This window comes from Gymnoscopelus microlampas (assembly GCF_963454915.1).
Source record: "Gymnoscopelus microlampas genome assembly, chromosome: 21".
In the NCBI taxonomy this organism is placed as follows: domain Eukaryota; kingdom Metazoa; phylum Chordata; class Actinopteri; order Myctophiformes; family Myctophidae; genus Gymnoscopelus; species Gymnoscopelus microlampas.
In genome coordinates this window covers 40,164,861-40,189,245 of record NC_139958.1, presented here as the reverse complement: position 1 = coordinate 40,189,245, position 24,385 = coordinate 40,164,861, and the positions used below count along the sequence as shown (strand labels likewise).

The 24,385-nt window shown below is 39.4% G+C and overlaps 1 protein-coding gene across 1 annotated transcript in view; it reads left to right on the top strand.

Annotated features, from left to right (window-relative positions):
* Positions 1-24,385, top strand: part of LOC311038293 (uncharacterized protein) — a 54,382-nt gene that overhangs the window by 6,564 nt on the left and 23,433 nt on the right. The window contains exons 5-17 of the mRNA XM_084047717.1: positions 249-641; positions 1,114-1,506; positions 4,324-4,740; positions 6,574-6,990; positions 8,585-8,977; positions 9,467-9,859; positions 10,487-10,879; positions 11,375-11,767; positions 16,479-16,895; positions 18,476-18,868; positions 19,358-19,750; positions 20,278-20,694; positions 22,494-22,907. Of these exons, the coding sequence (XP_083903843.1) occupies positions 249-641; positions 1,114-1,506; positions 4,324-4,740; positions 6,574-6,990; positions 8,585-8,977; positions 9,467-9,859; positions 10,487-10,879; positions 11,375-11,767; positions 16,479-16,895; positions 18,476-18,868; positions 19,358-19,750; positions 20,278-20,694; positions 22,494-22,907 (5,226 nt within the window). The remainder of the gene's footprint in view (positions 1-248; positions 642-1,113; positions 1,507-4,323; positions 4,741-6,573; positions 6,991-8,584; positions 8,978-9,466; positions 9,860-10,486; positions 10,880-11,374; positions 11,768-16,478; positions 16,896-18,475; positions 18,869-19,357; positions 19,751-20,277; positions 20,695-22,493; positions 22,908-24,385) is intronic.

Here is a 24,385-nt window from a genome sequence, read left to right as displayed (position 1 = left end):
TAATTTGGGCATGACAGGAATTAACATTTTCCCACGTTTTGCCCGTTGTTGAATCATAAATAGTTTTCTCCTGAAGTGACCTTTAGTATTAGTATTCATTTTGTATCAATGTCTATGCATTAAAGAGTAATTTAGAGTTCAAATATAATGTTAGCTACACATTACATTTTAACTTGTATAAACAGAGTTTTAGGTTCATGAGCAGTTTTTTAGGAATGCTATTCCTCTTATTTTTTCATACTCTACAGGTTTACTTCTCAGAATCAATCAGGACACAGATTTCTGATGAATCTGTGTGTGCAAGCAGCTCTCCATGAGAGGTTCAACACACAAACAATAGGGGAAGTATTTTCACTGTCTGAATATTGGCTTCACAAATGGGACTTCCTTCTAGACCTGTACTCCCATGTCAAAGACTATGAGACTCAAACACACAAGCATGTTCTTCCAACATTGCAACCAGTTTTCCTGGAGACTTATAGAGTCTGGTCCATAGACCTCTCAGAGAGAAAGGCGTCTGTCCTCCTTAAGGTGCTGAAACTCCAACCAGAGAAGAAACCAGTAGAGCTGAGAGGCTGGTCAGATAAAGAGAGTGAAGTGAGGATCTTCCTTCAGTGTCTACCCTACATCTCAAAGCTCAGGTAACTGGGATTATGTTGTATGTTGTATATGTTACCATATTATGTTTAAATTAAAATAATAATCCATTTAGAGATTACTGTAACTGACAAAGCTGTATGACAATTGTTTAAAGTATGAGTTAAATTATTACAGACACGGCTTTCTAAAAAAAAGAATACATTTTAAATAGCCCATCTCATAGAAAGGATCTTAAACTTTACAGTATAAGAGCATTGATTGCTTTCTCTTGAAAGATTATTTCAATATAGCAGCATGCACCTAACAAAATATTAATCATTCTGTATGTTGCTAATAACATGCTGACTTAGTTCTTGATGATTTATTTGCAATTCAGTTTGAACAACATGTTGTCAAAGTGTCATTTTGTTGTTTTTAACTCTGTCATTCCTTTTTTGGCTTGTATAAACAAATAATTTACGTTCATGGATCAAGTTTTTAATCTTGATTTCTCTTATTTTTCATAATCTACAGGTTTTCTTCTCAGAATCAATCAAGACATGGATTTCTGATGAATCTGTGTGTGCAAGCAGCTCTACATGAGAGGTTAAACACTCAAACAATAGAGGAAGTGTTTTTACTGTCTGAATACTGGCATGACAAATGGGACTTCCTTCTAGACCTGTACTCCCATGTCAAAGACTATGAGACTCAAACACGCAAGAGTGTTCTTCCAGCATTACAACCAGTTTATCAGTCAGCTCCTACAGTCTGGTCCATAGACCTCTCAGAGAGAAAGGCCACTGTTCTCCTAGAATGCTTGAAACTCCAACCAGAGAAGAAACCAGTAGAGCTGAGAGGCTGGTCAGATGAAGAGAGTGAAGTGAGGATCTTCCTTCAGTGTCTACCCTACATATCACAACTCAGGTTAATGCTTTTTATTATTTCATTAATATTTGTCTACATATTATAAAAGCTAACTGCCTTTTCCAAAGATAATGAGGAATGATTTATGCACTTGACTTAAAGCTGCACTCAATTCCACAGATACATATTGTGAAAATAGCCGAGCTTGTAGATTGGCTATTTTCACAAAGTTTGCCTGTTTCTTATGTCAAATTTGACAATTTGGCAACTTGGTATTATAAAGGTCTTACAATTTAACTCTGAGAATGTACAAATGCAACCCAAATGGACCCGTAAGGATACGTGTGGCTACATGTGTACACTCAGGATTAGATTTACACTCAGGATTTTACTTTATAGTCACGGTCAGTCCCAAATCTACACGTGTGCACCTAGTAAAGAATTATAATACAAAGAGAGACAGTTTTCTTTCTTAAATGCAAGAGCGACTGTGCAGCATATCCAGGATAGAAGCAAAGTGCAGAGAGAACAAGAGACAGTATCTGCTATAATGGGAGGCATGCGTTAATCCGACAGACCTTTTCTCCGACTATGTGGCATCCGCGTGCGGTTAGGGTTAGGGTGCGGGTTTGGTTCGGGTTTACTGTTTAATGTCGGAGCACTGCGCTAACGTATTGCACCCGCTATAATTTTGCTATGCGTGACCAACCAATCATAAGAGGGAATACATCAGAAAATACATGAATCACTCAGATAATATGTGATCTCGGGATGATACTAGTGTAAACATGAGTCACTGCTGAGTTTTTATCAGAAAAGCAGAGTGCTGTGGTCTTTTCCTGGGACAATGCTTACACTACCACTAGTCAACAGAGTGCAGAGACAAATACTTTAAAGTTGAAACATTAAGATTTAAGCCACATATTTACAAATTTTGTATCTCCATATATCAAAATATATTTAGAAATAAATGGCGTGGCCATATTAAAGATGCAACGCATTGTGAGCCTGTAGATCTGCTTATGTGTTGTTGTTATTTTTGGGCGGTGTAACCGCCCCTAAATGTGAGGTTTGGACATCGACATTCGCTGCACTGTGATTGGCCACCATTGTACCCCCCTAACCCTGCACCGTGATTGGCCACCCATTGTACACCCCTAACCCCTACACATTCAATGCAAATCTATACTTTTCTTTAAGTGAGCTTCCATCACTGTGATGACCACTAGCTTCAATGTGATTGGCTGACTCTATTCATGACTGTGATTGGCTAGCGAAACACATGACACATGTGCATAGCCCTATAAATAGGACTATGCACTTAAAGAGGTGGTGCCATGGTTTTGCACTTTTTCTGTTTTTCATGTGTCTATGAGGTTGATAGAACTTCATTAAGGCCCCCGCTGGTGGTTTTATGGTGTTTCATGTCTTCTCTGACTATTTGGAGTTTTTTCCTGGATGCTGAAACCTTGAGAGTCAAACGTGCCAATCCAAAAACAGGGGCAGAGTGACATCACAGAGCCCCCAAAAAACATACCCTCCCCCTCATTATCATAACACAACAGGTGTGGGCATGAGGAGGAGGAGGGACTAGGACAGGTGGGTGGTGCTAAGGTGGTGGAGGAGGTGCTAAGGTGAGAACCAGGCATACTTAATGAACTGGAGGCGTGTCCACATAAAAACATTTTTTTTAACAATATCTGTACACTTTTTTTTTTTTTGAAAAAAATCCTTACATAATAATAATACCTTATGATCAGGTTTTAGGGTTGAAAAATATCATGGCACTCCATCTTTAAAAGAAACACATTTATCTTTTTTTTTAAGTGAGTCATGTGATGACCACACACCGCCCACTTCACACTGGGTGTGATTTTTTCTTTTTTTTTGGGGCGGTGTAGCCGCCCCCTATAAGTGAGTTTTGGACACTGACCAATCCTGCACCGTGATTGGCCAATAGTCTACAACGCATTGTATACCCCTAACCCTTCCATGCAAATCGATACTTTTGCAAAGTCAGCCAATCACATTACAGCTAGTGTCATCACCACTAACTGTAACGTGATTGGCTGACTTTGCAAATTCAGGACTGTGATTGGCTAGCGAAACACATGACACATGTGCAGCCCTATGAATAGCAGTATGGACTTTAAAAAAAGTTATTGATCCTTTTTTTTTTAAGTGAGTCATGTTGTGATGACCACACACCGCCCACTTCACACTGGGTGTGATTTTTGGGGCGGTGTAGCCGCCCCCTATAAGTGAGTTTTGGACACCGACCAAAAGATTTGTATACCCCCTAACCCTGCCATTGTTAATGCAAATCGATACTTTTGCAAAGTCAGCCAATCACATTACAGCTAGTGTCATCACCACTTACTGTAATGTGATTGGCTGACTTTGCAAATTCAGGACTGTGATTGGCTAGCGAAACACATGACACATGTGCAGCCCTATGAATAGCAGTATGGACTTTAAAAAAGGAAATTTATCCTTTTTTAAAAGTGAGTCATGTTGTGATGACCACACAACGCCCACTTCACACTGGGTGTGATTTTTTAAGTTCAAGTGCTTTAACTTCTATGTGTTTCTCTGGGTTGTATATATTGAATCAATGAAAAGTGTTAACAAGAGCTTTTGAATAAATAATAACTACATTAAATCCATTGGAACACGGGTTCCTTTTTCCTTTAATTTAAGTGACAGTTTTGTATATACAAGGTTTTGCACCTGACAGCACGACATGTTTTCTGATTCCTACATTTTCCATTGGCTGTTTAACCTCAAATCTGATGGATACAGTGTCCATCGTTGTTTGGTTCTGTTTATGATACGGAGATCAATGTTTCATGTTGGTTTTCATTTAAACTGTTTCAGTGTTGCTGGTCAAGAACCATCCACGTTCCTGGGGAAGCTCATCTCTGAAGCAGCAGAAAGAGAAGAAGAAACGGGAAAAAATATTCTGGAATTGTTGTCTTCTGTGTGTAATTACAGAACATTCCCCCTTTTGGGGGAAAACAAGAAGCATCAATGTGATGTACTACTGGACCTGTACTCCTATGTGAACAACTATGAAACTCAAACAAGCAGAAGTGTTCTTCCGGCATTGCAACCAGTTTACCAGTCACTTCCAGCAGTCTGGTACATAGACCTCTCTGAGAGAAAGGCCTCTGTCCTCCTAGAGGTGCTGAAACTCCAACAAGTGAAGAAACCTGTAGAGCTGACAGGCTGGTCAGATGAGGAGAGTGAAGTGAGGATCATCCTTCAGTGTCTACCCTACATCTCACAACTCAGGTTAATGTTTTTTATTATTTCATTCATATGTGTCTACATATTATAAAAGCTGTCTGCCTTTTCTAAAGATAATGAGGAATGATTAATGCACTTGACTTGAAGCTGCACTCGGTTCCACAGATACATATTGTGAAAATAGCCGAGCTTGTAGATTGGCTATTTTCACAAAGTTTGCTTTTTTCTTACGTAATATTTGACAGTTTGGCAACTTGGTATTATAAAAGTCTTACAATTTAACTCTGAGAATTACAAATGTAACCAATTAGACCCGTAAGGGTACGTGTGACTACATGTGTACACTCTCAGGGTTTAATTTACACTCAGGATTTTACTTCGTAGTCACGGTCAGTCCCAAGTCTAAACATTTGCACCTAGTAAAGAATTATAATACAAAGAGAGACAGTTTTCTTTCTTAATGCAAGAGCGACTGTGCAGCACATACAGGATAGAAGAAACGTGAAGAGAGAACAAGAGAAAGTATCTGCTATAACTTTGCTATGCGTGACCAACCAATCATAAGAGGGAATACAATCAGAAAATACATGAATCACTCTGAGAATGTGATCTCTGGATGATACTAGTGTAAACATGACTCACTGCTGAGTTTTTTTTATCAGAAAAGCAGAGTGCTGTGGTCTTTTCCTGGGACAATGCTTACACTACCACTACTCAACAGAGTGCAGAGAGTACAGACAAATAAAGTGGAAACTTTAAGATTTAAGCCACAAGCAACCTCTAGAGACCCGGCTGTAGAGTTCCATAATGTCTTCTTAAAATTATTGTATTTCAATGTGTGATGACCACACACCGCCCACTTCACACTGGGTGTGATTTTTTCTTTTTTTTGGGGCGGTGTAGCCGCCCCCTATAAGTGAGTTTTGGACACTGACCAATCCTGCACCGTGATTGGCCAATAGTCTACAACGCATTGTATACCCCTAACCCTTCCATGCAAATCGATACTTTTGCAAAGTCAGCCAATCACATTACAGCTAGTGTCATCACCACTAACTGTAACGTGATTGGCTGACTTTGCAAATTCAGGACTGTGATTGGCTAGCGAAACACATGACACATGTGCAGCCCTATGAATAGCAGTATGGACTTTAAAAAAAGTTATTGATCCTTTTTGTTTAAGTGAGTCATGTTGTGATGACCACACACCGCCCACTTCACACTGGGTGTGATCTTTGGGGCGGTGTAGCCGCCCCCTATAAGTGAGTTTTGGACACCGACCAAAAGATTTGTATACCCCCTAACCCTGCCATTGTTAATGCAAATCGATACTTTTGCAAAGTCAGCCAATCACATTACAGCTAGTGTCATCACCACTTACTGTAATGTGATTGGCTGACTTTGCAAATTCAGGACTGTGATTGGCTAGCGAAACACATGACACATGTGCAGCCCTATGAATAGCAGTATGGACTTTAAAAAAGGAAATTTATCCTTTTTTAAAAGTGAGTCATGTTGTGATGACCACACAACGCCCACTTCACACTGGGTGTGATTTTTTAAGTTCAAGTGCTTTAACTTCTATGTGTTTCTCTGGGTTGTATATATTGAATCAATGAAAAGTGTTAACAAGAGCTTTTGAATAAATAATAACTACATTAAATCCATTGGAACACGGGTTCCTTTTTCCTTTAATTTAAGTGACAGTTTTGTATATACAAGGTTTTGCACCTGACAGCACGACATGTTTTCTGATTCCTACATTTTCCATTGGCTGTTTAACCTCAAATCTGATGGATACAGTGTCCATCGTTGTTTGGTTCTGTTTATGATACGGAGATCAATGTTTCATGTTGGTTTTCATTTAAACTGTTTCAGTGTTGCTGGTCAAGAACCATCCACGTTCCTGGGGAAGCTCATCTCTGAAGCAGCAGAAAGAGAAGAAGAAACGGGAAAAAATATTCTGGAATTGTTGTCTTCTGTGTGTAATTACAGAACATTCCCCCTTTTGGGGGAAAACAAGAAGCATCAATGTGATGTATTACTGGACCTGTACTCCTATGTGAACAACTATGAAACTCAAACAAGCAGAAGTGTTCTTCCGGCATTGCAACCAGTTTACCAGTCACTTCCAGCAGTCTGGTACATAGACCTCTCTGAGACAAAGGCCTCTGTCCTCCTAGAGGTGCTGAAACTCCAACAAGTGAAGAAACCTGTAGAGCTGACAGGCTGGTCAGATGAGGAGAGTGAAGTGAGGATCATCCTTCAGTGTCTACCCTACATCTCACAACTCAGGTTAATGTTTTTAATTATTTCATTCATATGTGTCTACATATTATAAAAGCTGTCTGCCTTTTCTAAAGATAATGAGGAATGATTAATGCACTTGACTTGAAGCTGCACTCGGTTCCACAGATACATATTGTGAAAATAGCCGAGCTTGTAGATTGGCTATTTTCACAAAGTTTGCCTTTTTCTTACGTAATATTTGACAGTTTGGCAACTTGGTATTATAAAGGTCTTACAATTTAACTCTGAGAATTACAAATGTAACCAATTAGACCCGTAAGGGTACGTGTGACTACATGTGTACACTCTCAGGGTTTAATTTACACTCAGGATTTTACTTTGTAGTCACGGTCAGTCCCAAGTCTAAACATTTGCACCTAGTAAAGAATTATAATACAAAGAGAGACAGTTTTCTTTCTTAATGCAAGAGCGACTGTGCAGCACATACAGGATAGAAGAAACGTGAAGAGAGAACAAGAGAAAGTATCTGCTATAACTTTGCTATGCGTGACCAACCAATCATAAGAGGGAATACAATCAGAAAATACATGAATCACTCTGAGAATGTGATCTCTGGATGATACTAGTGTAAACATGACTCACTGCTGAGTTTTTTTTATCAGAAAAGCAGAGTGCTGTGGTCTTTTCCTGGGACAATGCTTACACTACCACTACTCAACAGAGTGCAGAGAGTACAGACAAATAAAGTGGAAACTTTAAGATTTAAGCCACAAGCAACCTCTAGAGACCCGGCTGTAGAGTTCCATAATGTCTTCTTAAAATTATTGTATTTCAATACCTACGCTTTCAGGTGTTATTGGCCAAAACGTGAAATGGCGTCAGATGTTGAATTGCATCTTCCACCTGATGAAACCAGATGTTATTCATTATCCGACCAGGGGTGGCAGCACCGCTGCCAAAAGGGATGATACTTCCGGGTGGTATAAACAAAACGAATAAGAGTAGGAATATTATGGAACCGGCTGAGTAAATATGCGATTTAAATGCTTTTTTCAACCCGTTTGATAGATTTTCTTTTGCGCTAAAAGTTAAAACATCTGAGAGCATTGCAGAAAACCTTTACTTTTTGGATACAGTGTGCAGAAAGGGGTAAGAATCATGTAAAGTGGAAAATATCGAAAATGTCCTGCTCAAACGGCACCAACCCACGTAGGACCTCATCTCAGAGCTACATAGCGGAGGGAGAGGTTATAAATGGGGCTAACTGGGAGTGTGCATGCAAAGGTTCATGCTGATTGGTTTAGCGATTGCTGAGATTAGCGATGGATAGACGGACAGTGGCAAGAACAAAATCTCCGCCTCCCGGCCCTTCCGGCCTGGCTGAGATAACAAAAAGTGTACAGCACTAGAATACATTTTCCAAAATAACTACACACTGACAGCACACACATACTCTTAAATGATTATTCACAATTTCCATGACACTACCTCGTATCATGCCCTATACGTATATTAAAGAGTCAGATTTGATTGAACAAATCTAGTTCCTGATTGAATTTTTGTATTTTTAGCAAAAAATGATTGCCTTTTTTATTTTTTTACTTCATGTTGATTCCTCTTTTTTCTACTTAATCTACAGGTTTACTTCTCAGAATCAAACAGGACACAGATTTCTGATGAATCTGTGTGTGCAAGCAGCTCTCCGTGAGAGGTTCAACACGCAAACAATAGAGGAAGTCTTTTCACTCTCTGAATATTGGCTTGACAAATGGGACTTTCTTCTAGACCTATACTCCTATGTCAAAGACTATGAGACTCAAACAAGCAAGAGTGTTCTTCCAGCGTTGCAACCACTTTACCTGGCAGCTCCTACAGTCTGGTCCATAGACCTTTCAGAGAGAAAGGCCTCTGTCCTCCTAGAATGCTTGAAACTCCAACCAGAGAAGAAACCAGTAGAGCTGAGAGGCTGGTCAGATGAAGAGAATGAAGTCAAGATTTTTCTTCAGTGTCTACAGTACATCTCACAACTCGGGTAACTGGGATTTTGTTGTATATTGTATATATTTACTCAATTACATTTAAATTGAAAGGAACACAATTCTATTGAAAGATGACTATTAGTCAAAAGTTGTATAAAAACTGTAAACAATACAATTTGTTCAAGTATGAGTCAAATTAAGGAGTTATAGTTATTTACAGACAAGGCTTTTAAAAAAGGAAGGGAAAAAAGTCAAAGCCCATCTCAAAGAGAATCTTAAAGTTTCCAGTGTAAAAGCACTGATTGTTTTTTACTTGAAATATTAATTCAGCTAACACAATGCTAATAATTCTGTTTGTTGCTAATAACATGCCAACATAGTTCATAATGGGTGATTTAGAGTTCGGTTTTGATCAGATCTAGTTAAAGTGTTATTTGGATATTCTTAGCTACATCATTATCTTTTTTGGCTCGTGAAATTGTGTTCTATAGGTTCATGGATCAAGTTTTTAATGTTGATTCCTCCTTTATAACAATCTACAGGTTTACTTCTCAGAAAAAAACAGGGCACAGATTTGTGATGAATCTGTGTGTGCAAGCAGCTCTCCATGAGACGTTAATTACACAAACAATAGAGGAAGTGTTTTCACTGTCTGAATATTGGCTTCACAAATGGGACTTCCTTCTAGACCTGTACTCCTATGTCAAAGACTATGAGACTCAAACACACAAGAGTGTTCTTCCAGCATTACAACCACTTTACCTGGCAGCTCCTACAGTCTGGTCCATAGACCTCTCAGAGAGAAAGGTCTCCCTCCTCCTAGAGGTGCTGAAACTCCAACCAGAGAAGAAACCAGTAGAGCTGAGAGGCTGGTCAGATGAACAGAGTGAAGTGAGGATCTTCCTTCAGTGTCTACCATACATGTCACAACTCAGGTAACAGGGACTATGTGGCATATTGAATATTTTGTCCTCATTACTTTTAAACATTCAATTATGAAATTCTATTTAACCCATTAAGACCGGGGAAGCGGCAGTGTCATTTTAAGATTTCTTTGGCCATTGGCCATTGACCCCCCCAGAACCACAGATCAGAGTTAAAAACTGTGGCTTTAAAAATATATATTCAGAGATTTGCACACATTTTCATGATTAAAAAAGTGCCGCACTATGAGCTTGTAGATCTGCTATTTTTGAATAGCTAAAGAAATCTAAAAATGACACAGATTCTTTCCCGGTCTTAATGGGTTAAAGAAGGTTACTGTAGCTCTCACAAATGTGTATTTGTATAATGAACATGAATGTTAATTTGTTAAGTTGGGCATGACAGGAATTAACATTTTCCAACGTTTTGCCCATTCTTGAATCATGAATAGTTTTCTCCTAAAAAGACCTTTAGTATTAGTATTCATTTTGTATCAATGTCTATGCATTAAAGAGTAATTTAGAGTTCAAATATAATGTTAGCTATACACATTACATTTTATTTTGTATAAACAGAGTTTTAGGTTCATGAGCAGTTTTGTAGGAATGTTATTCCTCTTATTTTTTCATACTCTACAGGTTTACTTCTCAGAATCAATCAGGACACAGATTTCTGATGAATCTGTGTGTGCAGGCAGCTCTCCGTGAGAGGTTGAACACACAAACAATAGAGGAAGTGTTTTCACTGTCTGAATATTGGCTTCACAAATGGGACTTCCTTCTAGACCTGTACTCCTATGTCAAAGATTATGAGACTCAAACACACAAGAGTGTTTTTCCAGCATTGCAACCAGTTTTCCTGGAGACTTGTAGAGTCTGGTCCATAGACCTCTCAGAGAGAAAGGTCTCCCTCCTCCTAGAGGTGCTGAAACTCCAACCAGAGAAGAAACCAGTGGAGCTGAGAGGCTGGTCAGATGAAGAGAGTGAAGTGAGGATCTTCCTTCAGTGTCTACCCTACATCTCAAAGCTCAGGTAACTGGGATTATGTTGTATGTTGTATATGTTACCATATTATGTTTAAATTGAAATACATTACCTTTAGAAATTACTGTAACTGACAAAGCTGTATGACAATTGTTTAAAGTATGAGTTAAATTAAGGAGTTATATTTATAGTTATTTACAGACATGGCTTTCTAAAAAAAACAAAACATTTTAAATAGCCCATCTCATAGAAAGGATCTTAAACTTTACAGTATAAGAGCATTGATTGCTTTCTCTTGAAAGATTATTTCAATATAGCAGCATGCACCTAACAAAATATTAATAATTCTGTATTTTGCTAATAACATGCTGAATTAGTTCTTGATGATTTATTTGCAATTCAGTTTGAACAAAATGTTGTCAAAGTGGCATTTTGTTGTTTTTAACTCTGTCATTCCTTTTTTGGCTTGTCTACACAAATAATGTTTTACGTTCATGGATCAAGTTTTTAATCTTGATTTATCTTATTTTTCATAATCTACAGGTTTTCTTCTCAGAAAAAAACAGGGCACAGATTTGTGATGAATCTGTGTGTGCAAGCAGCTCTCCATGAGACGTTAATTACACAAACAATAGAGGAAGTGTTTTCACTGTCTGAATATTGGCATCACAAATGGGACTTCCTTCTAGACCTGTCCTCCTATGTCAAAGACTATGAGACTCAAACACGCAAGAGTGTTCTTCCAGCATTACAACCACTTTACGTGGCAGCTCAAACAGTCTTGTCCATAGACCTCTCAGAGAGAAAGGTCTCCCTCCTCCTAGATGTGCTGAAACTCCAACCAGAGAAGAAACCAGTAGAGCTGAGAGGCTGGTCAGATGAACAGAGTGAAGTGAGGATCTTCCTTCAGTGTCTACCATACATGTCACAACTCAGGTAACAGGGACTATGTTGCATATTGAATATTTTGTCCTCATTACTTTTAAACATTCAGTTATGAAATTCTATTTAACCCATTAAGACCGGGGAAGCATCAATGTCATTTTAAGATTTCTTTGGCTATTTTGTTTACAATCGTAAAAAAAATTAGCAAATCTTTGAATATATATATATTTTTAAAGCAAACATTTGTAACTCAAATCTTTGCTTCTGGGAATTCTACAAATGTCTTCTAAATCTCTTACAGTTAAAAATAACAACGTATGTTGCTATATCAGTGGTGCTCAAAACCTTTCCATGTCAAGGACCACCCAAAATGATATGTATTTGTCGGGAACAGCCTTCCATTTCGACATCCCCCCACTCCGACATTGACTTCTAATTGTCGGAGTGGTGGTACTTTCCCATTTCCATAAACGACCTGCCATTCCGACAGTGTCGGACTGGCAGCATGGCACTTTATTTTTTTTTCATGAGTCCCGCCATTTCGACACGCATCTCTGTGTCTGTCTGTCCGCGCATATAGTCAATAAGATGGTTATTATTATTCATAATTATTCATATCATTATTATAAAGACAAACAGTGCATGACTGACGGACAGAAAGCCTTCTCGAATGATGCCCCGTTGAAATAATATCAAAACGAAATCATATAATGCTTGTATAACGTCCCATGTGTATTGCATTATAATCATTATCATCATAATATTAATCAAATAGACATGTGTGGCACGCGTGTGTCATGCGCAATTACGCGTGACTGCAACCATCATATAACAAATAACATAGCAGGCACAGTGGCAACTGGATCAAATGGATCAAGCTCGCGGCACAGTGCGCCGCACCCGTTATTTTTTACCTAATCAGATGATGAGAGAGAGGTGTGCGCTTCTTATGGTATAAGAACTATACAGCGACTGGACTGACATGACCTTTTAACACTGCCAACTTTCCTACTCATTCCTGTGTGCGACCAACCAACCACACCCCATTTACAGAAGGAATATGCTATATGTCTGTTATTTAGCTGGCCAGTAAACTCCACTTGTCTTGGACGAATGCCATTGAAATAGCCTAAACACCTTATTTAATAGCCTACTGATGAAGCATTTGCCTTCATCAGATAAATACTAATGTTACTGGCCTATTTGAAGAATGAACTGTCCGGACCTGGACCATGACATGTATTTGGGCTGCTGTGCGTAAAATGGATTGTTTAGCTATTTTATGACAATAATAATAATAATTATAATAATGATCATCATCATCATAATAATCATAATTTAATGGCCGCTTGTTCCCCGGCCGCACACAACTCGCTACAAACAAGACAGTCACCGAAACCTACGATCAATGGCATCCATTCATGCCTTGTGCGTCTGTCTACAAACTAAGTGCCTTTGATCCTAATCACCTTTTATGTGTGCGCGAATGGGCCATCAAGTTTGTCTGATCTCCCAGTGGGGAGTTAACGACCGCTGTTGATTCATTGACTGAAGCAATCCACACCTACTAAATTGTTTGTTTTTTTTCCTCGAAAGCAAAGACTCATGGAGAAATCATGATGTCATCTCAATCAGCTCAATCAATCATGATTGAATGGCAGTAGTGTATGGCCACCGTAAGTCCTTCGATCCCAACTCTCTTTGATGTCAAGTGGGCCATCAGGACGTTTGCTCTCCCAGAGGGAGTTAATGAGCGCACATAAGTGTGTGTGCCACGTATGATATGGACTGCACATTATGTTTGATTTGGATGCACCAATTGAGTGATTCACACCTATTTATTTGTTTATTCCTGAAATTATAAGCAGTGCATTTAAGTTGTTTATTGCCTTTTAGTTTACTACTTATTGAAATGTAATGAATTGTTTCCCTGCTTAACTGTTTATTATATATATATATATATATATATATATATATATATATATATATATATATATATTATTCGATGCTTTAATTCAGGGGTAGGCCTACTCAACAGGCGGACCGCGGTCCATTTTTTCCCCCCAAAATATTATTTGTAGGTCAGGCCATTAATCTGCGAATTACCGCGACCACGAGTCAGAATTTTCCTTGTATTCATTTCATGCAGCGCTATGCATGTGGACTGACACAGAGGAGAGGAGGGCGGGATGGAGATACGGAGGCAGACAGAGTTTGAGACGAGGGTGAGAAAGATGACACCTCCAATCTTATACAGTGTATGTGAGGACGTAGTTGAACACAGCTGACGAGCTGCGCTATTGATATGCTAAGTAGCCAGGTACTCGCTCGGCGCACGGATCGAGTGGGACGCATTCTTGCATGCACGCTCGTGCACCTCGCGTGCACGCGCGTGCACATCCGTGCATGTCCTTGCGCCTCCCCTGGCCAAATAAGTGGTTGCACGCCGTGCAACCGCGTCCACTGAGCATTGCACCCCTGCCCACAGGTCACGTTATCAATCAGTGGGGGGGACAACACCACAGGGTAATCAGATAGAGAAAAACATCTAATAGATACAGTGTTCAACATTTAGGCCTACATATCCACAAAACAACAGTGAAAAAAACACAAATGGACACTTGATTAATAACATCTATAGAAAACAGAATTTAAATAATCAGGTAGGCTACATTAAACATAGGAAACAACAGTTATAATTAAAGAAAGTGGCTGATTGGGAAGTCCTCATTCATTCCTTTAGGAGACATAGTGTAGGGTGTAGGCGGCCTAAATCCAAAAAGATTCCCGCTGTAGCAGCAATCTAAGATCTCCTCCTCGTCTAGGGCATGTTCAATCCCCTGATATCTGTGAGTGGCCACATTGTGCTTAGCGGACATGAAGTGCATTGCAACTGCATGGGCTCTTTGGATCTTGGTTGCGAATGCTGCTTCTGTGTTCGGAAATGCGTGTCTTTAGCGCCCTGTTGGTCTTACCAACATATCCTCGACCGCATGGGCATTTTAGCAGGTGTTTAACATTTTTGGTTGTGCATGTTATAGTGCCCTTGATATCAAAACGTTTCCCCCCGTTAGTGGGTGCGTAAACCTTTCGGTGAAATGACATTGCGCAACGGGCGCATCTGTAATTGCCTTCGGGGATTTGAGTCAAAAAAGACGAATCTGGCATTTTGGGGATGATATCCGATTTGACAACTGATTGTCTTATATTAGGAGGATGTTTATAGACAACTCTGGGCATGTCCTTGAAAGTAGTGGCCAATTTTGGGTCGCTACTGAGGATATACCAATTGTTCTTTTTGTGTGCGTTCAAACTCCTTACCAAGGGCTGAATATTGTACAATGCATAAGGGACCGTTACTTAGGGAGGCGTCCCGTTTGGACTGTATAGGGTCATATCATACAGGAAAATAAACTAGAGAGTTCACAGAATAAATACAAATTTGAATACAGTATTATTTGACAGACATGGCTATAGCCAACATGTTACTGATTATTTGGAATGATATATTATTGCAGCTGCAATATTGATTGTAATGGATTCATAAAACTCTGGAGAGGAAAAGGGCGCGCACACAGTGCACCATGCGTAATGGAGCGAGGGAGGGAGTGTTATGGGCTGTTTTTCCAACAATTTATAATACATCTGCAGCATTTCATTCATAGTCTAATGTTAAAGTCCGTTGTTACTCACGCCATGGCCCTCTCAGAAGCATTGCAGGTCAAATCCAAGACATATTGTAGTAGGCTACAGTCAATATAGTCTAATAGGCTGCTTTTAAATCTACAATAAAATGACAACGGATTGTCCCCTCTCCTGTTTGTCGTTCTGTGATGAGTTTTACTTTTTTCATAATATCAACCATTAAGCACAGTCAGCTGGCTGGTGTCAATTATCTTTCTATACTCAATGACAGCTGACGGAGGAGACTCAGGAGAGTAGCCTAGACCTCAAAACAATAAAATAACCAAATAAATATATACCGGGCAATTATATCAATGAGAGAGCGAGAACGAGAGAGAGAGAGAGGCTGTAGGCCTATATAGGCTACATTAGAGGCAGTTGTGCATCATTGATCAAATAAGCAACACATTTAATATAAGCCCAGATGATTCCAGCCAGGAGGAAAGAACGGGAGAGTAGGAGAGAGGAGAGTGAGAGAAAATGGGAGAGAGAGAAGGTACCAAAAGCTTTTTCTTTTCTTTCTTTTTTTTGCGTGTTTGCGCAGCCCGCACCATCCCGCACTGCGATAATTGCCTCTGAAATCTTGACTCTCCCGCTCGCCGTCCCCGCTCGCAGTCCAACCCGCGGGCTACGGGTCAGCCCGTTCATAACTAGTGCCTAGGAACACCTCGGTATTTGGCGCAGGGTGGATGGAGGCCCCAACGGAGGTCTCACCCTTGGCCAAAGTCAAGTCGGAATGGTGGGTCGTTTGAAAACTATGGAAAGTGCCTCCACTCCGACAGTTAGAATATGTCGAAATGGTGACATGTCGAAATGGCGACATGTCGAATTGCCGACATGTCGGGATGGCGACATGTCGAATTGCCGACATGTAACCGTATTTGTCCACGGACTCCCATCTCAAAATATGTTGTTCCAGGGACACCCCCAGAACCACAGATCGGAGTTAAAAACTGTCGCTTTAAAACATATATATTCAGAGATTTGCACACATTTTCACGATAAAAAAAATATATAGTAGATCTACAAGCTCACAGAGATCAATGTTTCATGTTGGTTTTCATTTAAACTGTTTCAGTGTTGCTGGTCAAGAAGCATCCATGTTCCTGGGGAAGCTCATCTCTGAAGCAGCAGAAAGAGAAGAAGAAACAGGGGAAAAGCTCCTGGAATTGTTGTCTTCTGTGTGTAATTACAGAACATTCCCCCTTTTGGGGGAAAACAAGAAGCATCAATGTGATGTACTATTGGACCTGTACTCCTATGTGAAGAACTATGAAACTCAAACAGGCAGAAGTGTTCTTCCAGCATATCAACCAGTTTACCAGTCACTTCCAGCAGTCTGGTACATAGACCTCTCAGAGAGAAAGGCCTCTGTCCTCCTAGAGGTGCTGAAACTCCAACAAGCGAAGAAACCTGTAGAACTGACAGGCTGGTCAGATGAAGAGGGTGAAGTGAGGATCTTCCTTCAGTGTCTACCCTACATCTCACAACTCAGGTTAATGCTTTTTATTATTTGATCAATATTGGTCTACATATTATAAAAGCTGTCTGCCTTTTCTAAAGATAATGAGGAATGATTAATGCACTTGACTTAAAGCTGCACTCGGTTCCACAGATACATATTGTGAAAATAGCCGAGCTTGTAGATTGGCTATTTTCACAAAGTTTGCTTCTTTCTTACGTAATATATTTGGCAACTTGGTATTATAAAGGTCTTACAATTTAACTCTGAGAATGTACAAATGTAACCAATTGGACCCGTAAGGGTACGTGTGGCTACATGTGTACACTCTCAGGATTAAATTTACACTCAGGATTTTACTTTGTAGTCACGGTCAGTCCCAAGTCTACACGTGTGCACCTAGTAAAGAATTATAATACAAAGAGAGACAGTTTTCTATCTTAATGCAAGAGCGGCTTTGGAGCATATCCAGGATAGAAGCAAAGTGCAGAGAGAACAAGAGAAAGTATCTGCTATAATTTGCTATGCGTGACATACCAATCATGAGAGGGAATACAATCAGAAAATACATGAATCTCTGAGAATGTGATCTCTCGATGATACTAGTGTAAACATGAGTCACTGCTGAGTTTTTATCAGAAAAGCAGAGTGCTGTGGTCTTTTCCTGGGACAATGCTTACACTACCACTACTCAACAGAGTGCAGAGAGTACAGACAAATAAAGTTGAAACATTAAGATTTAAGCCACAAGCAACCTCTAGAGACCCGGCTGTAGAGTTCCACAATAAAATGATTGTATTGCACTACCTACGCTTCAGGTGTTATTGGCCAAAACGTGAAATGGCGTCAAATGCTGAATTGCGTCTTCCACCTGATGAAACCAGATGTTATTCATTATCCGACCAGGGGTGGCAGCTCCGCTGCCAAAAGGGATGATACTTCCGGGTGGTATAAACACAACGAATAAGAGTAGGAATATTATGGAACCGGCTGAGTAAATATGCGATTTAAATGCTTTTTTCAACCCGCTGGATAGATTTTCTTTTGCACTAAAAGTTAAAACATCTGAGAGCATTGCAGAAAATCTTTACTTTTTGGATACAATGTGCAGAAAGGGGTAAGAATCATGTAAAGTGGAAAATATTGAAAATGTCCTGCTCAAACGGCACCAACCCACGTAGGACCTCATCCCAGAGCTACATAGCGTAGGGAGAGGTTATAAATGGGGCTAACTGGGAGTGTGCATGCAAAGGTTCATGCTGATTGGTTTAGCGATTGCTGAGATTAGCGTGTATATGGATAGACGGACAGTGGCAAGAACAAAATCTCCGCCTCCCGGCCCTTCCGGCCTGGCTGAGATAACAAAAAGTGTACAGCACTAGAATACATTCTCCAAAATAACTACACACTGACAGCACACACATATTCTTAAATGATTATTCACAATTTCCATGACACTACCTCGTATCATGCCCTATACGTATATTAAAGAGTCAGATTTGATAGAAGAAATCTAGTTCCTGATTGAATTTTTGTATTTTTAGCAAAAAATTATTGCCTTTTTTATTTTTTTTACTTCATGTTGATTCCTCTTTTTTCTACTTAATCTACAGGTTTACTTCTCAGAATCAAACAGGACACAGATTTCTGATGAATCTGTGTGTGCAAGCAGCTCTCCGTGAGAGGTTCAACACGCAAACAATAGAGGAAGTCTTTTCACTCTCTGAATATTGGCTTGACAAATGGGACTTTCTTCTAGACCTATACTCCTATGTCAAAGACTATGAGACTCAAACAAGCAAGAGTGTTCTTCCAGCATTACAACCACTTTACCTGGCAGCTCCCACAGTCTGGTCCATAGACCTTTCAGAGAGAAAGGCCTCTGTCCTCCTAGAATGCTTGAAACTCCAACCAGAGAAGAAACCAGTAGAGCTGAGAGGCTGGTCAGATGAAGAGAATGAAGTCAAGATTTTTCTTCAGTGTCTACAGTACATCTCACAACTCGGGTAACTGGGATTTTTTTGTATATTGTATATATTTACTCAATTACATTTAAATTGAAAGGAACACAATTCTATTGAAAGATGACTATTAGTCAAAAGTTGTATAAAAACTGTAAACAATACAATTTGTTCAAGTATGAGTCAAATTAAGGAGTTATAGTTATTTACAGACAAGGCTTTTAAAAAAGGAAGGGAAAAAAGTCAAAGCCCATCTTAAAGAGAATCTTAAAGTTTCCAGTGTAAAAGCACTGATTGTTTTTTACTTGAAATATTAATTCAGCTAACACAATGCTAATAATTCTGTTTGTTGCTAATAACATGCCAACATAGTTCATAATGGGTGATTTAGAGTTCGGTTTTGATCAGATCTAGTTAAAGTGTTATTTGGATATTCTTAGCTACATCATTGCCTTTTTTGGCTTGTGAAATTATGTTCTATAGGTTCATGGATCAAGTTTTTAATGTTGATTCCTCCTTTAAAACAATCTACAGGTTTACTTCTCAGAAAAAAACAGGGCACAGATTTGTGATGAATCTGTGTGTGCAAGCAGCTCTCCATGAGACGTTAATTACACAAACAATAGAGGAAGTGTTTTCACTGTCTGAATATTGGCATCACAAATGGGACTTCCTTCTAGACCTGTACTCCTATGTCAAAGACTATGAGACTCAAACACGCAAGAGTGTTCTTCCAGCATTACAACCACTTTACGTGGCAGCTCAAACAGTCTTGTCCATAGACCTCTCAGAGAGAAAGGTCTCCCTCCTCCTAGAGGTGCTGAAACTCCAACCAGAGAAGAAACCAGTAGAGCTGAGAGGCTGGTCAGATGAACAGAGTGAAGTGAGGATCTTCCTTCAGTGTCTACCATACATGTCACAACTCAGGTAACAGGGACTATGTGGCATATTGAATATTTTGTCCTCATTACTTTTAAACATTCAGTTATGAAATTCTATTTAACCCATTAAGACCGGGGAAGCATCAATGTAATTTTAAGATTTCTTTGGCTATTTTGTTTACAATCGTAAAAAAAATTAGCAAATCTTTGAATATATATATATTTTTAAAGCAAACATTTGTAACTCAAATCTTTGCTTCTGGGAATTCTACAAATGTCTTCTAAATCTCTTACAGTTAAAAAAAAAACTTATGTTGCTATATCAGTGGTGCTCAAAACCTTTCCATGTCAAGGACCACCCAAAATGATATGTATTTGTCCACGGACCCCCATCTCAAAATTTGTTGTTCCAGGGACCCCCCCAGAACCACAGATCGGAGTTAAAAACTGTCGCTTTAAAACATATATATTCAGAGATTTGCACACGTTTTCACGATAAAAAAATATATATAGTAGATCTACAAGCTCACAGAGATCAATGTTTCATGTTGGTTTTCATTTAAACTGTTTCAGTGTTGCTGGTCAAGAAGCATCCATGTTCCTGGGGAAGCTCATCTCTGAAGCCGCAGAAAGAGAAGAAGAAACAGGGGAGAAGCTCCTGGAATTGTTGTCTTCTGTGTGTAATTACAGAACATTCCCCCTTTTGGGGGAAAACAAGAAGCATCAATGTGATGTACTATTGGACCTGTACTCCTATGTGAAGAACTATGAAACTCAAACAGGCAGAAGTGTTCTTCCAGCATATCAACCAGTTTACCAGTCACTTCCAGCAGTCTGGTACATAGACCTCTCAGAGAGAAAGGCCTCTGTCCTCTTAGAGGTGCTGAAACTCCAACAAGTGAAGAAACCTGTAGAACTGACAGGCTGGTCAGATGAAGAGAGTGAAGTGAGGATCTTCCTTCAGTGTCTACCCTACATCTCACATCTCAGGTTAATGCTTTTTATTATTTGATTAATATTTGTCTACATATTATAAAAGCTGTCTGCCTTTTCTAAAGATAATGAGGAATGATTAATGCACTTGACTTGAAGCTGCACTCGGTTCCACAGATACATATTGTGAAAATAGCAGAACTTGTAGATTGTATATTTTTACAAAGTTTGCCTCTTTCTTACGTTATATTTGACAATTTGGTATTATAAAGGTCTTAAAATTTAGATTTTTACAAATCTTGTATCTCCTATTTCAAGTTTTATTGTCTCCGCCAGGCCGAGAGGCATGGCGAGAGAGTATGTTTTACCCTCCGTCCGTCCGTCCGTGTGTCCGTGTGCGTGTCCGTCCTTCTGTCTGCGAGCAGCTAATCTCCGCCACCGTTGGCCCTGTCGCTGTGAAACTGCGCACACACACTCCCTGGATGCCAAAGCAGAACCTCTGCCCCACATTTTTCAGATCAGCCTGTCATAGCGCCACCATGAGGCCGACTTTTGCAAAACACATTTTTTGCTATTACAGATTTTGTCCAAAAAACACGCAAATCGGTACACAGTATCTCTATAGCCATGTGATCAACATGGATCTGTCTGATTTTCCATATGCCATCCTGATTGGCTAAAATTGGCTTCCAAAGTATGCAGGATTGGTTCATTTGGAACAAAATGCCTCAAATCATGCACGCAGCATGCGATTTCCGTGAAATTGTCCGCAGAGATTCCCACTTGGCCCAGGAAGAAATGCCACTTGAAAACTTTCACATCAGCCTCATGGTGGCGCTATAACAGGCCAATTCACGTTTTTAGCTATAACTGCAGCGATCTGCGTCAAACTTTGCACGCACACTCCCTAGAGGCCAAGGAAATACCTTTGCCCTGCATTTTTCACATATGCCTTTTAGAGCGCCACCAGGAGGCTGAGTTTTGTAAAAAAAAATACAAATTTGCTCTTACTCCTTCAGATTCTGTCCAAAAATCACGCAAATCGGTACACAGTATCTCTATAGTCATGTGATCAAGATGGATGTGTCCGATATTTCATATTCCATCCTACTTGGCTAACATTGGCTTCCAAAGTTTGCAGGATTGATCCCTTTTGAACAAAATTCCTCAAATCATGAACGCAGTGTGCCATTGCCGTGAAATTTTACACGCACATTCCCACTAGTTCGAGGAAGAAATGCCACCCTTTTCACATTGGCCTGTTATAGCGCCACCAGCAGGTCTAATTTAGCAAACCACATTTTTGGAACAAAATGCCTCAAATCATGAATGCAATGTCCGATTGTCGTGCAAGGCCTAAGAAGAAATGGCACCCTTTTCACATTGGCCTATTATAGTGCCACCAGGAGGCCACAATAATCTACCTGACCTGGCGGAGACTTTTTCTAGTAAAGAAATAAATGGCTTGGCCATTACAGATGCAACCTATTGTGAGCCTGTAGATCTGCTTCTGGGTTGTTGTCATTTTTTCCTTTTTTTAAATTTAAGTGCTTTAATCTTTATGTTTTTCTTTGGGTTTTATAAATATTGAATGTTAACATTCAAGAGCTTTTGACTAAATAATAACTACATTAAATCCATTGGAACACAGGTTCCTTTTTCCTTTATTTTTAAGTAACAGTTTTGTACATACAGTACAAGGTTTGCACCTGACAGCACGACATGTTTTCAGTTTTCTACATTGTCCATTGACTGTTTAACCTCAACTCTGATGGATACAGTGTCCATCGTTGTTTGGTTCTGTTTATGATACAGAGATACATTTTTGATTTTGTTTTTCTTTTAAACTGTTTCAGTGTTGCTGGTCAAGAACCATCCAAGTTCCTGGGGAAGCTCATTTGTGAAGCAGCAGAAAGGGAAGAAACAGGAGAGAAGATTCTGGAATTGTTGTCTTCTGTGTGTAATTACAAAACATTGCCCCTTTCTTGGGAAGACAAGGAGTATCAATGTGATATACTACTGGACCTGTACTCCTATGTGAAGAACTATGAGACTCAAACAGGCAGAAGCGTTGTTCCAGCATTGCAACCAGTTTACCAGTCACTTCCTGCTGTCTGGTCCGTAGACCTCTCAAAGAGAAAGGTCTCCCTCCTCCTAGAGGTGCTGGAACTCCAACCAGAGAAGAAACCAGTAGAGCTGAGAGGCTGGTCAGATGAAGAGAGTGAAGTGAGGATCTTCCTTCAGTGTCTACCATACATCTCACAACTCAGGTTAATGTGTTTTTGTTTTCTATCATTAATATTTGTCTACATATAAGAGCTGTCTACCTTTTCTAAAGATAATGAGGAATGAGTAGTGCACTTGACTTAAAGCTGCACTATGTAACTTTTCTCTTCTACCCCGGATTTGAACCTGGGTTCCTGCGCAAGTACTGAAATCTTTACCATTACGCAAAAATTAGCCTGCCTGCATGCTCAGGGCAAGGGTTCCCAAAGTTTTCAGTGCTTTGATCCCCCAAAAAATATCATATTTGAACTGGGGACCCACCACCCTGACAAGCACTTGGAATTGTAGGCATTATATTTAGTTTGACTCGGTTGCACAGATAAAATTTGTGAAAATAGCCGATCTACAGCCTATCTAGATCGGCTATTTTCACAAAACTTGCCTCTTTCTTACGTAATATTAGCTAATTTGGCAATTTGTTATCATAAAGGTCTTAAAAGTCATTCAATTGTAACTTTAGAAATGTGCAGATACCCTGTATAGTATACACTCATACTGTATGTTGGTTTCTTTATTGTTGAGTGAACAAACATTGTTGCACAATAAGCAAATCATCTGGGGACCCCCCTAAATAATTTGGGGACCCCTGGCTTAGGGGATACATTGAATCTTGACCATCAGGTCAAAATTTGTGTCAAATCCTGTGTCTAGGTGAGGCATGACCTTTGACACGATCAAAATGTGTCAATAGAAGAGCTGGGAGACAAAATACAATCACCCATATTGTATAAGTTATATTGTATATTAACATACTCTACTATACAGATTGGACTTAATAACATTTTATTCATTTAAAAAAAGTTACATAGTGCCCCATTTAATTATTAACAGGTTATTTGTCTTATTTGTTATTGGTGCACTGAATATTTATATATTTATATATATATTATCCCACTATAAATCCTGCTATTAAATAGAGAAAACACAGTGTCAGTCTTTCCCTCAGTCCATTTATCTCCTCAGTGGGTTGACCAATTGTTCTGAATTTTCACATGGACATTGACCATTGGCATATGCAGGGATCAACATAGCTGATTTTTCACGTTTTCCAAATTTAAACTATTTATTCACATTATTGGCACAGCTATGGGATCTGTACACAGTAAATAACTCTGAGAATGTACATATGTAGCCAATTGGACCATTTGACTTTGTAGTCGCGGTCACAGTCCCAAGTCGACACTTGTGCACCCCTGTGTATAGATTAGTAAGAAGTGAAAGTGTTTTTGTGGGTTTTATAAATATTGAATCAATGAAAAGTGTTAACAATACCTTTTGACTAAATAACTACATTGTATCCATTGGAACACAGTTTCCTTTTTCCTTTTCCTAAAAAGTAACAGTTTTGTACATACAGGGTTTCCACCTGACGGCAACAATATGTTTTCTGATTCCTACATTTTCCATTGACTGTTTCACCTCAAATCTGATGGATACAGTGTCCATCACTGTTTAGTTCTGT